General features: G+C 37.4%; 1 protein-coding gene across 1 annotated transcript; it reads left to right on the top strand.

Annotated features, from left to right (window-relative positions):
- Positions 1 to 1,148: 1,148 nt before the first annotated feature.
- LUM (lumican) lies at positions 1,149 to 9,019 on the top strand. Its single transcript, XM_042947346.1, has 3 exons — positions 1,149 to 1,297; positions 3,665 to 4,550; positions 8,200 to 9,019. The coding sequence occupies exons 2-3, from the start codon at positions 3,686 to 3,688 to the stop codon at positions 8,352 to 8,354; spliced, it is 1,020 nt and encodes a 339-aa protein (XP_042803280.1). The 5' UTR covers positions 1,149 to 1,297; positions 3,665 to 3,685; the 3' UTR covers positions 8,355 to 9,019.
- Positions 9,020 to 12,673: the final 3,654 nt, after the last annotated feature.

The following is a 12,673-nucleotide window of genomic DNA, read 5'->3' as shown; positions in this document are numbered from 1 at the left end:
GTCCCATGACAAAAAATAAGGCACTATTCCAATATCAGTTTCTCAGGCAAATGTATTCATAATGACCAGGGAGACTGAATAACTCCACAGGTCTCATAGCTAAAAGTAACATATTTCAGTTATTTTAAAGTGGAAAAATCTTACATGTGGCAACTTATGGTAATAAAAGTTCCTGTAGCCACAAGGAACTGAAAAATTTGGAGACAAAATAAACCCTCTAAATACAGCTGATACAATCACCAGATGAAATTGACAAGAACTGAGTATATCATTCATTTGCTAAAAGCATGCATCAGGAACTAACAGTTAAAGATGTATCAAACCAGGCCCTCGGGAGATTACAACTTTGCATAACTTCTAGTTTTGGGGGAAAAAAAAATATACTGCTAGCATGCAACGAGAGAATGAAAGATTACTGCCTTGTGATATTTTTAGTGTACATTTTTTCATGTTCTTTTATGTTTTTTGGCATTAAGCTATAGAATACCATCCCCGAGTAAGGTTTTGGATGAAGTCCTAAATTAAATCCACAAAATAAGAAACAGGCAGGACATTGCTGATCAGTTCCAGATCTGAATAACATAAAATGAATCCTCTTAACATAAAAAATAAACTGGAAATGTTGATTTTACCTTTTATGTCAGTGCGTAAATGAAGCATTTTTCGTATTTTAGAAATGAATGTGAGTTACCTCCTTAGCTCCCAGTTAAGGTAGTCCAAATGAGTAAATATCAATTTCAAGTATATGGGCAAAAAAAAAAAAAAAAAAGATTTGATTCTTCTGAAGACTCATTTGCATTTTCCTGGAATTATTTGTTGTGTTTATGATTTATGAGACCTTTAGATGAACCTGAGAGTTGGTTGAGAGAACAGCACCTAATTGTTCCCACAGCTCCAGAGAGAAAGAGCTTTGCAAGAGAAGTGCTCCTACAGGAGATGTCTCGTTTGCAGCAGGACTCAATTCTTGGTTCAAAGCTATGGTATTTGGGCTAGTTAAGCACGAATCTCTCTCCCATTCCATAGGGAATGAGCTGGGCAGTCCCTGCTCCCCACGTCCACCTGCACTTCGTTAGAGAGCGGAATGCTCACATGCCACCACCCCACAAGATCCCCACAATGACATAACTCCATGCAGAGACTGGCGTGACTGGGCTGGGTTTCCCCCCCTTCAGCTCTTGTATCACTAAGAATCTGGCAGCCAGTTCCGTCCTGACAGAGTTCACAGCATATATTGGTGGATTCTTGTCCATAGTGCATCTGCTTTAAGAATTAACGAAAGCAGTATCAAGACAGTAAGGTAAGTGCTGTTTTAACTATAGCACTGGGGATGCTGACTGTTTGGGACAGTGTTTATTGTAACAGGAACAGAAGAAATTCCAGAGCAACAATGCCAATTGCTACTCAACAGCAAATCCACAGTTTTGAGCATTTACTTTCACATTTTGCTTAATATGCGTTCCATGATTTAGGGATTTGAGATAAATTTTATATAGTATATGTTGTACTGCTTGGCAATGGAAGTTATACAAAGTTTCAAAATTGGAATGAGACACTACTTAAAACTGAACATAGTAAAAAAGTTTGGCATTTAAAATGTTTGTTATTTTATGCTAATTAGTTATATATGTTAGTGTTGTTAAGACCCAATTTTGAAGTGAAGAAAGGCCATTTCAATTCAGAATACTTTATATTGTTATAATTTGTTACAATTTACAATGAACATGTTATAAAAATGTGAGCTAAAAGACTCAGACATGAATCACATTTCTATTTTGTTAATTTCAAAGATCTGATTTTTGGATGTACGTCTTAAAAAACATGTTTTAAAGAAATTCTGGGAAAGATGATTTACTTTTTGAGAAAAGCATTTCCTCCATAGCCACAGGTATTTGGAAAAAAACGGGGAAAAAGCACAGAGCGCTTTTGCCTCATAGTGGAGTCATTATATGGTTACAAACTCTCTTTGAATTCAGAGCCCTTGTTTTTACTCTGCCAAAAAGTATGGAAGCATTTTTTCATTACTATTCAATACTCATATTATAGTAAGTATTAGTTTTAGTGTATACTCAGTTTAAACAAGGTGGAGGTTTTTTAAAGGAGCAAGACAAATCTTTACAACATTAACGTATTACAACTTAGAAGAATCCCGTAATTACATTAACACTATGTAATTGTTCTCATGGCCAAGTCCTGTCAGCTAAATTAAATGATGCCGTCGTAATCTTAGGGAATAATTTCTTGAGAATCTGGCTACGTGTTACATTATGTCAGCTATCAGAGTGATTCCAACAACTTTTCTAGGGTTTCATCTGCTAAAATAAAGTGCCTTATAATTTCAAATTGAAGCAAAGAAAAGATGTCTCAATTTCTCATGCTAAACATTCCTACTCGTCCCAACCAATCTAGGCACATAAGTTTGTACCATATTTCTCGCAAGAAGATATATTATTTTATGGTATATAGTGGAATGTGGATGCTGCTTCACATTATGATTTCCCTTCCAGAGTTATCCTTCAGACATAACTCTCCACTCTACAAAAGCCCAACTCTTTACCTAAACTGCTAACCCTTTATTTCCCCAAGCAATTGAAATATACTTTATTGAGCCTCACCTTAGAAACATGTTTATATGAGAGGATCACTGTTACAGCTTATTTTTAATTTATATTCTCAAGGTTGTCCTTTCCTACATGGTTCATAATGCCACTGTTCACAGCAGACTCTCCTCAGTTCTACCTCTTTTCCACTTCCATGCTGTGAGAGCACTAAAATCCAGAGAAGTGAGACATGCCTTCCTAAATTTTGGCATGAAGCAGGTAGAGAACTGGTGAGTTACTGAGAAAGGACAATTTTAATTCAAAACTTGAAAATAATAGATGTTTTCTACCAGTTGCATCTCTTTACGGGTTTAATTATTTTTTAGAATTTGTGACATTTCCCTGACTAATTAAAAGCACGTTCTAAAACTAATATGCCAAATATTAATTTCGGAAGACAGTTGTGTAATGCACCTAAAGGTATGGAATAGTAAAGACAAGTCAAGATAATACACACACACACTCACGCCCACCACGAATTCTGTTCTTCCTCCTCAGCACCGACAATACCCAGACATTTTTAAAGGAATGTACCCTCCCACCCCTCCGCACACACACACATAGATAAGAATAGCTTTCCTTCAGGCAAAACCACAGATTGCCCCTATTCCCAGGGAGGGTCTTCTTAATGAGATATTTTAATGATGGTGAATGGTAGGGTACAGGGTACAGCTTACAATTGTCTTTTCATTTTCATTTTTTCTGGTTTTGAAGGATGTTCTGAAGCAGTGTACTAACATGGTGGCTAGTGGGCACCACCCAGAAACCTATTGCAGGAAGGCATTTAATTAAGGAAGGACCTAGAGAGATTGACTGTCGGGCCTGGCTCGTCCAGAAGGGGGCGCATGTGTATGCAATCTGACCTGAAACCTGTTCACCACCCCAGAAGTTGCACAAGTACATCCTTTTCCTGACGCTTAAATACAGATTAAAAAGACATCATTAGATGTCCAAACGAACTATAAAATAATAAAATACACATTTGCTAATGCATTTAACATTGCAAATCCAACATCCTTTTCCTGAAAGTGTGCTATTTTATAATAATATGTTTTCACTTTATTTAGGAGTCAAAGCATTTGCCAAACATGAATCTAGGTGTGTTTATTCTCCTCTTGGCATTAACTAGTGGTGCCAGCGGTTATTACTATGACGATTATGATTTCCCTCTATCGATTTATGGGCGATCATCACCAAACTGTGCACCAGAATGTAACTGCCCTGAAAGCTATCCAACAGCCATGTACTGCGATGAACTGAAATTGAAAAGTGTGCCGATGGTGCCTCCTGGAATCAAGTATCTCTACCTTAGGAATAACCAGATCGACCATATTGATGAAAAGGCCTTTGAAAACGTCACTGATCTGCAGTGGCTCATTCTAGATCATAACCTTCTAGAAAATTCCAAGATAAAAGGAAAAATTTTCTCTAAACTGAAACAACTTAAGAAGCTGCATATAAATTACAACAACCTTACGGAGTCTGTGGGCCCACTCCCCAAGTCCCTGGTGGATCTCCAGCTTACGCACAACAAGATAACGAAGCTTGGCTCCTTCGATGGACTGGTAAACCTGACCTTCGTCCACCTCCAACACAATCAACTGAAAGAGGATGCTGTTTCAGCTGCTTTTAAAGGTCTTAAGTCCCTCGAGTACCTTGACTTGAGCTTCAATCAGATGGCCAAACTGCCTTCTGGTCTCCCAGCATCTCTTTTAACTCTCTACTTGGACAACAATAAGATCAGCAACATCCCTGATGAGTATTTCAAGCGTTTTAGTGGGCTGCAGTATCTACGTTTATCGCACAATGAACTGGCTGATAGTGGAGTACCTGGAAATTCTTTTAATGTATCATCCCTGCTTGAGCTGGATCTCTCCTATAATAAGCTTAAAAACATACCGACTGTCAACGAGAACCTTGAAAACTATTACCTGGAGGTCAATGAACTCGAAAGTAAGTAGAAAGCTGTGCCTGTACGTGACTGAGGTTTCCTCAAGTTTTTACATGCCTGAACTGTGCAAGTAAATATGGTCTCTGGCTCCATTAACAGAAATGAATAAACATGCCAATAAAATATCTATCCCTCTAATTCAAATATAGAAGAATTCTAGCTCAGTTATTTGTTCAATGTTTGGCCTTTCTTTGGAGTGCCCAGATCAGAAACCATTAAGCTCATAGGACTTGAATACAAATTTCTTCAAATTTAATATTTTGGGCTAATTCATCCTGCTGTGTTAGCTCTTGATATCTGTTATCACTTGCCTCTGTCGTGATTTAGATTTCTGTCCGACATTTATTTCTTGGCAAGGTCTAGCTGGAGGAGGAACAAACAAGTCCAAAAGAGGGATGGCTAGCAGAAGCTTTCAAATGTCCCTCCTGCTTATCTCCAGAGCAGTTCACATATATTCGTGGTCTCCTCTGACATCTTTACTTGGGACTCCACATATTACGCTGCTCTTATGGACCATCATCTATCTCTGTCATCCGTGTCATGGTGTGTGTGGTCTTCACAGTGTTATTTGAAGATGGTGAGGAAGATTAAGGAGGAAAGGAATAGGAGCATCTGGGTGGCTCATTTGGTTAAGTGTCTGACTTTGGCTCAGGTATGATTCGTGGTTCATGAGTTCAAGCCCTGCATCACTCTCTGTACTCACAGCTCCGAGCCTGGAGCTTGCTTCGGATTCTGTGTTTCTGTCTCTCTGCCTCTCCTCTGCTTGCGTTCTCTCTCTCTCTCTCTCTCTCTCAAAGATAAATAAACATTAAAAATTTTCTTTGAAGAGTTAAGGAAATCGATGAGGGTTCAGAATCTTTTTTAATAGTATGAAAGAGCTCCTTCTTTTATACACAACACTTAACCTCGTTAGATTTTTCCAATTTCTCCTTCCTTTCTCCTGCTGCCATTGTATACTTTTTATTTATCTTCTGGGTAGGAGTTTGACCTGATCCACTTGGGCTGTTCATGTATTCTTTAGGTCTTTTGGGACATTTATCAATTAAAGCCATACAGATTCAGGTGGGAAATTGAAATTCACCACACTCCATCTTATTCTTTAACAAAGGTGGCAGGAGAGAAAACCTACGGTTCACGGACAAAGTTGTTTAAATCAAAAGGCAGGTGGGAACCGTTGATTTACTTATAAAGCAATCATATCTGCAAAGTAATCTATTAAAACTGAACATCTTTATGCCATGAAAGTTGGTTCTTTTGTCATATTGGATAAGGATATTGACATTTCCATCCAAAAAATTACAGTATGACTTATTAATATGATACTTTGTGATTCAGCAACAATTTTGTGTAACCCCTAGTAGGGTTGGGGTGTTTTCAAGAGGGAGACCATGACTGCCAGATCTGAAATGCCACATATCCTTTCTTGTGTCTGGAAATCTTGCTTGTCATACCATATAGAGTAAAATGATCATAGCTGAACCCTTACAGTCATTTCTAGTGGAAAATTCACTCTGTAGCAATATATGGTCCCATATTATAAACATTTGTGGTCAGGAGGAAGGATATTCAGAGATCCCAAAACGCTAATGGGATTTAAGATACTTAAGGGTTGAAGAAACCCATTAGATTTGGTTGGTGGAGGTCTATCCATGTGAATGGGGCTACCTCATACTCTGAGACAAGAAAGGGAAGACACACAGATGCAGGAAAATCTGGAAGTATAAAGACCAGGATGATTACAAGAAGGAAGAGGTGATATAGGAGATGAGAAATGTGGTCCGTGGAAGAAATGCCAGTGGTCACTCAGTGTCAAGCTGAGCTTGAAACCACACACAACTGCCATCTGAATGTGAGTGTTTAGTTACTCTTATTCCTTTCTCATCCTTGACATTTAGGTATATCCATTTCAAGTATTCTTGTTGTTTGACTTTGCATGTTTGCAATTCAACTTATTTTGCTACATAATAATTATGGATAGCAATTGTCCACATTCTCTTAAGATACAAAGAGCCCCTTCATGTTTTTCTAATATTAAGAAATATATGGTCAAAGAGTATTGTCCTATTTCAAGCTTGCAACTTTAAGCTCAACCCAGTCACAGATTTCCCTAATTTGGAAAAGAGGGCAAACTTAAAAGGACATCAATAGTTATTTGGCACATATAGTGTGCAGTACTGTGGGCGAAGTGGCTTCCATACCAAAATCACTTCAGTCTTCATGTAACACAGTGTGAAAGATACGTTATAGCTAATAAGAAGATCAGATAAATGTTCCAAAGTCACCCAGATGAACAATGGCAGAGATAGAAAAGTAGTATCGGCCCAAACCCATGTTTTTTCCATTCCTCCATGCTTTCTCAGAGATAGGTGCCATAAGATCCCTGAAATTTGACTGATGAGTTAAAGACAACATCTTAATGGAGAGAACAGTGTGTTGAGCTCCACTGAAGTCATTATTAACTACAATTTAAGAATGAAAGAAAATAACAATACAGGGGACCAGATAAGTCAATCTGAAGTGGACTTGAGCAAACATAAGCAGTTTCTATGTACACACCTAGATCATGCAATCTAAAAGCAGCCTCAGTTTCTACTCAAAACTAAATCAGTTTTTCATTTGTGGCAGCTTTTCTTCCACAGAAGAAAAGGACACGAGCTCTGATCATGGACATTCTATGATTTGCTTTTGGCTTTGGGGTTTTGAATTATCGTCATGAAGGGTGGTTGTTGGAAAACTCTTCAGAGGTCATCTAGTCTCTTATTTTAAGATGCAAAACCCCAAGATGTTTATATTGGCGAGATTGCTCACACAACAGCACCAATCTTAGACTTCTTCAGCTAGACTAAACATTTCAAAAGAGTGCTCAGATAATATGACAGATTAATTGAATGGCTTTTAAAATCCAGTGTTTTTAAATGCAGATAGGATAATAAGTTCTATTCTCTCAAACATTCAACTGAATGTCCTGATCTGCCATAAGTATTCTTAATATTTTTTTTATTTTTTATTTTATTGTTTATTTAGTTTTAATTCTTTAAAATATTTATTCATTTTTGAGAGACAGAGACAGAGTGTACGAACAGGGGAGAGGAAGACAGAGAAGGAGACACAGAATGGGAAGCAGGATCCAGGCTCTGAGCTGTCAGCACAGAGCCCAATGTGGGGCTCAAACCCACGAACAAGGAGACCCTGACCTGAGCCAAAGTCAGACCCTTAACCGACTGGGCCACCCAGGTGCCCCAATTTTGTTATTTATTGTAGGAGAGACAGAGACAGCATGAGCAGGGGTGGTGCAGAGAGAGAGGTAGAGAGAGAATCCCAAGTAGGCTCCACGCTGTCAGCACAGAGCCAGATGCAGGGCTGAAACTCAGAAAACTATGAGATCACAACCTGAGCCGAGACCTTAAGAGTCAAAAGCTTAGCCAGCTGAGCCACTCAGGTAACCCTCTACTATAAGCATTCATTGCTAAGTATTGTTGTGTCATTTGGTAGCCTGAAACACTCCTGTAGTAGTTCCAAATTCAAAGATCTATCAAGTAAGTGGGAAGGACTTTTAATAGACATTATTATGGATTGGAGCATTTTTTAAGTGATCAATTCAAGTCCATGTACTAAAAAAGTAATGGACATTTTCTATTCTTTAATTTCCAGAGTTCGAAGTAAAGAGCTTCTGTAAGATCCTGGGACCATTATCCTACTCCAAGATCAAGCATTTGCGTTTGGATGGCAACCGTCTCACGCACACCAGTCTGCCCCCCGATATGTATGAATGTCTACGTGTAGCAAATGAAATCACCGTTAATTAATATCTACGAATTCCAATTCTATTGAGGTGGATCCCGGAGCAACATTTTATGGTTACGTTTGTGTGTGTCAGTTTTGATAGTATTCATTTTTGTTGCTGTTTTTACTTCCATGAATTTTAAATTCTGAAGGAAATGTTTTGTAAACATTTTACTCCTTTTTTTTTTTTACAAGAAAAGATGAAAGGCAGGCCTATTTCATCACGAGCACAGACACAGACACACACATAGACAACAAACTTATGCTTTATTTGTAAATTTAGTATTTTCTACATCTCTACTGTCAAATGATGTGCAGAATCTTCTACTGGTTACATGGAAGTCAGCCCAGCATTATAATTCCTAAATCAACTCAATGTGCCAAAAAGCATGGGCTACCCACATATGGATGTTTGGTGTCTTGAACCAAATTTCAATGTTCAGATTTGTTTAGCTAAAAAATAGGTGGTAAATTTTGAGGCCGATGATTTTGCAAAATACTAGACCAAATCCTTGAAGCCCCATACACATAAAGTGATATTTTTGGTATTAAGGATTTATATGGTTACCTAATGAAACTTTTCTTTTCTAGAATTATTTTTTACTCTAAGTCATGTGTATGTTTCTTTTTAATCATTTGCATGTTATGTTTAACAAGCTAATAGCAAAATAAAACACGGCAAATGGCATCATTGTGCTTTCTTTTGGAATTCATACCTCTCATATATAAAACAATAGATAAAAATTTTAAAACCATCTTTAACCTGCAATATTTTACTTATGTTGAATAGAGTTTTTCACTAAACAAATTGTCTGCTTCTAGCATCCAGTTGCAAACATCTTTGAAACACATCTTACAGTATGTACTTAAAAGTGTGCAGATCTGAATTTCAGTTCACGTTGCGGGAGGGGATCCCCTTTACTAAGTGATTCTCTGGACACCAACTGAGTGTCCTACAATCCAACTCCATTTTGATGCTGCCTGCCTAGAGACAGTATCAGATTTCACAGATTAAGGGTTCAGTCTTACAAGACCCCTGCACCCTGGTGCTTCGGATGCCAGGCATAAGCCCAGGTCATCACCTGTACTTCTGATCAATTGGCTACAAATCAGACGTTCCTAAGACCCCCTCCTTGGGTACAATTAATTTGCTAGAGAGACTTATAGAAATCAGGAACCCTGTTTACTCACTAGATTACCAGTTTATTATACCAGGATATAACTCAGGAATAGCCTGATAGAAGAGATGCACAGGGCAAGGTGTATGGGAAGGGCAGAGGGCCACCATATCCTCTCCAGGAGCACCACTCTCCCCAAATCTCCACAAATTCACCAGTCCAGAAGCTCTCTGAACTCCACTGTTTTGCGATTTTATGGAGGCTTTCTACACACACAGGACTGATTAAATCACTGACCGTTGGCAATTGAACTCTATTTCCAGCCCCTCTTAACTCCCTGGAGGTAGGAAGGGGGCATTGAATACTCCAACCCTTTAATCACATGGTTGGTTCTCCTGGCAATCAGTCCCCATCCTTGGGTTATCAAAGTGCTTTCCAAAAGTCACTCTGTTATCATAATAAGGGACAACTTTATTGTTCTTATGAAAGGAATACTAAATATTTTAGGAGCTGTGAGCCAACAAACATGGGCAAAGATAAAATAGATATGAGGAATATATTTTGGTCATCTGAATGACCAAATATACATTTTATGCAAATCACAATATCAGAATTCTTAAATCTCACAACTTCCTTGGATATTTAACATTATTTCCGTTGCTGTTGGTTTTACTGATTTATATGTAATGATATTCTGTTAAATAAGAAACTTTTATAAGATCTCAGCAATCACTGCTTGGTTGTTAAGCAAAAATGGTGGACAACTCCCAGGATTGAAAATGTGAATGTATATAAATTTTTTGAAAATGAGATTTTAGAAAATCAATGTATCTTGAAGCCAATATGTTTGCAATAACGGAATCCAGGTTTTCTGTTTCATGGATATCCATGATTCTTTACAATGGGAAATAATAGAGAAAATAATTTGTAAGAAGTAACTTCTTTATCCAGTTAACAATAAAGCATAAGTCTGGGAGCAAATATGAAAAACATACTTAAAACCCATAGGAGCGCATATATAGCCTCAGTTGTGTCTAAAACAAAGGAAACATGTCTCTAAATCATACTATGTTTTAGCATAACATTTTTAGTGAACTCTACCTTATGGTAAAATAGCTTATCATCAAAAGAGAATTATCAGTAAAGATTGAGTTGACTGGCAGAGGTGTGAGATATATTTTAGATTAGATACACTGTATAGTTTTGATTATCATGTCTTTTCTACATAAAAGTAAGTTCCTTAAGCTGTGACTGTACTCTCAGGCCATTTCTTGGAATGAACTTAAAAAATCTATTTTTCTTCAATAAAACTAGAATATAGAAGAAATAAAACCAAATTTTTCCTGGCCCTATCTGTAAAGTCGCCATTGATCTTTTGAAACCTACTCTCAAGTAGGTAGTAGAGAATGTGCCATAAATTCTCTTTTAGAAAGAACATTATAGACTTACATGAATTTTGTCTCCATATCACTTAGGGAAAACATCTTGTCAGCTGGCAGTCTATATCTTTAAAAGCCTTTGATTTATCTCTGTCCAAAGTCATATGCTCTTAAGCCATAAAAAGCAAAGCTATAACTTTTAAACAGTAATTTCTTTGTAGTTGTGGTTGGTTGACAAAGACCGAATTAGGCACCATGACACTTTCATGTAGAAGCATTTGGGGAAGGCACTAGTTAGATACGATTTTAAAACAGCTCCCTTTCTAGAAGGCAGACCCCATCCATTCAGGGCAAAGTTGGAGAAGAGAAGCTTCCTGCTTGCTTCTTCACCCATTGTGATGGCCCTACAGAGAAGGGATATTGGAGACTCTCTTTATCTGCTTTTTCCTCACTCCCTCGCTGCCACCCCAGCTGGGGTGGTGTTTTTCAACATTGCCTGTGTATAATCAACATGATGAAATGCTTTCTAAATACAGATTACCAGACACAATGTCTCAGATACAGACCCAGTAAATTAAACAATGTAGGATTTCACATTTGTAGAGAACACACATGATGATTCTTACACTGATGGTCAGCGATACAGGTCTTTAAAAACAACGGCAAAAGTGTGATCAAGACATTGAAATCCCAAACAGCTAAGAAGCAGAAGAGTCTTTTTCTCTACAGAGGTGGGACAGAAAGAAGCCTGTTGTTAGCAATGCACATACACAGAATAAATATTATTTTTCTTGTATTCTGATTTATTAAAGTTCTCTAACCAACAGTTTCTTCAAGTGTAAGCAAGGGATTAAGAACACTAACTCATAAAGATGTAGTGAGACGCTTCTGCTACCCAATTTGAGAGTTAATTTGTATATCCTTCTTGCCTGCCTATGGTCCTTTCTCTCCAGAGTGGCTGGGACTTGCTTAAGAGAGATGGCTCAGAATTTAATTGATTACATTTTCAAGAAGCATACCAGGGGAAATGCTCAAAAACAGGGTGAATTTAAAATAAGAAGGTCTCTCAACTGTCTCACTAAAAACAAAGATTCTGATTTTGTATCTTCCTTGATAAACAACACCATGAATGGCTTAAAGCAATAATGCACATGGGTGCTTTCTTTCCTAAGAGTGATTCACTGGAGACTTAACTGTAGACCCTGATTTTGGACGAAAATGGAAAAGTGAGGACTATTCCCCTTTATTCTCAACATCTCCCTTTGAAGATCAGGACTAGGTCATGCCTGTATGATGAAGGAGAACTATGTTGTACTCAGGCTTTGAGGTTTGTAAGGAATTATCATGCCCTAATAAGTACAAAAAATACAGATGGATGATAGACCACTAAATGAGCCAGAGGAATGGTGATTTCTTAGTTAAAAGTTCTCCAACTGGTAATAACTGTTTTCAGAAACACTGAGGAGTTTAAAAGGTTGGTTTTACAAAGGGCTATGGATTTATTTCCTTGGGATCTTTTATGTTTTGGGTTCCGGTTTTTTCTATAGCTGTAATTTTATCATAATGATGGCCTTAGATTTTTCTTTGGTTGGATTTTGCAACCATCATAAATACTTGCTTCCCATTTTGCTCACAAGTAACAGAAAATACTCATTTGATTTAAAGTGAAATTTAAAGTCACTTTACAAATGTAACTAAAAATGTATATAAAATAACAATGTTATAAAAGTTAAAGAAGTCACGCCAAAAGTATATGAAATAAATAGAAATACATTTTTTTAAACTATGGAGCTAGTTATATTTGCTTATTCACTCATTCACTCAGCAGATTTTGCCTCCTAATAA

The sequence above is a fragment of the Panthera leo genome, chromosome B4 (genome assembly GCF_018350215.1).
Source record: "Panthera leo isolate Ple1 chromosome B4, P.leo_Ple1_pat1.1, whole genome shotgun sequence".
Taxonomy (NCBI): domain Eukaryota; kingdom Metazoa; phylum Chordata; class Mammalia; order Carnivora; family Felidae; genus Panthera; species Panthera leo.
This window is presented reverse-complemented; position numbering and strand designations above follow the sequence as displayed.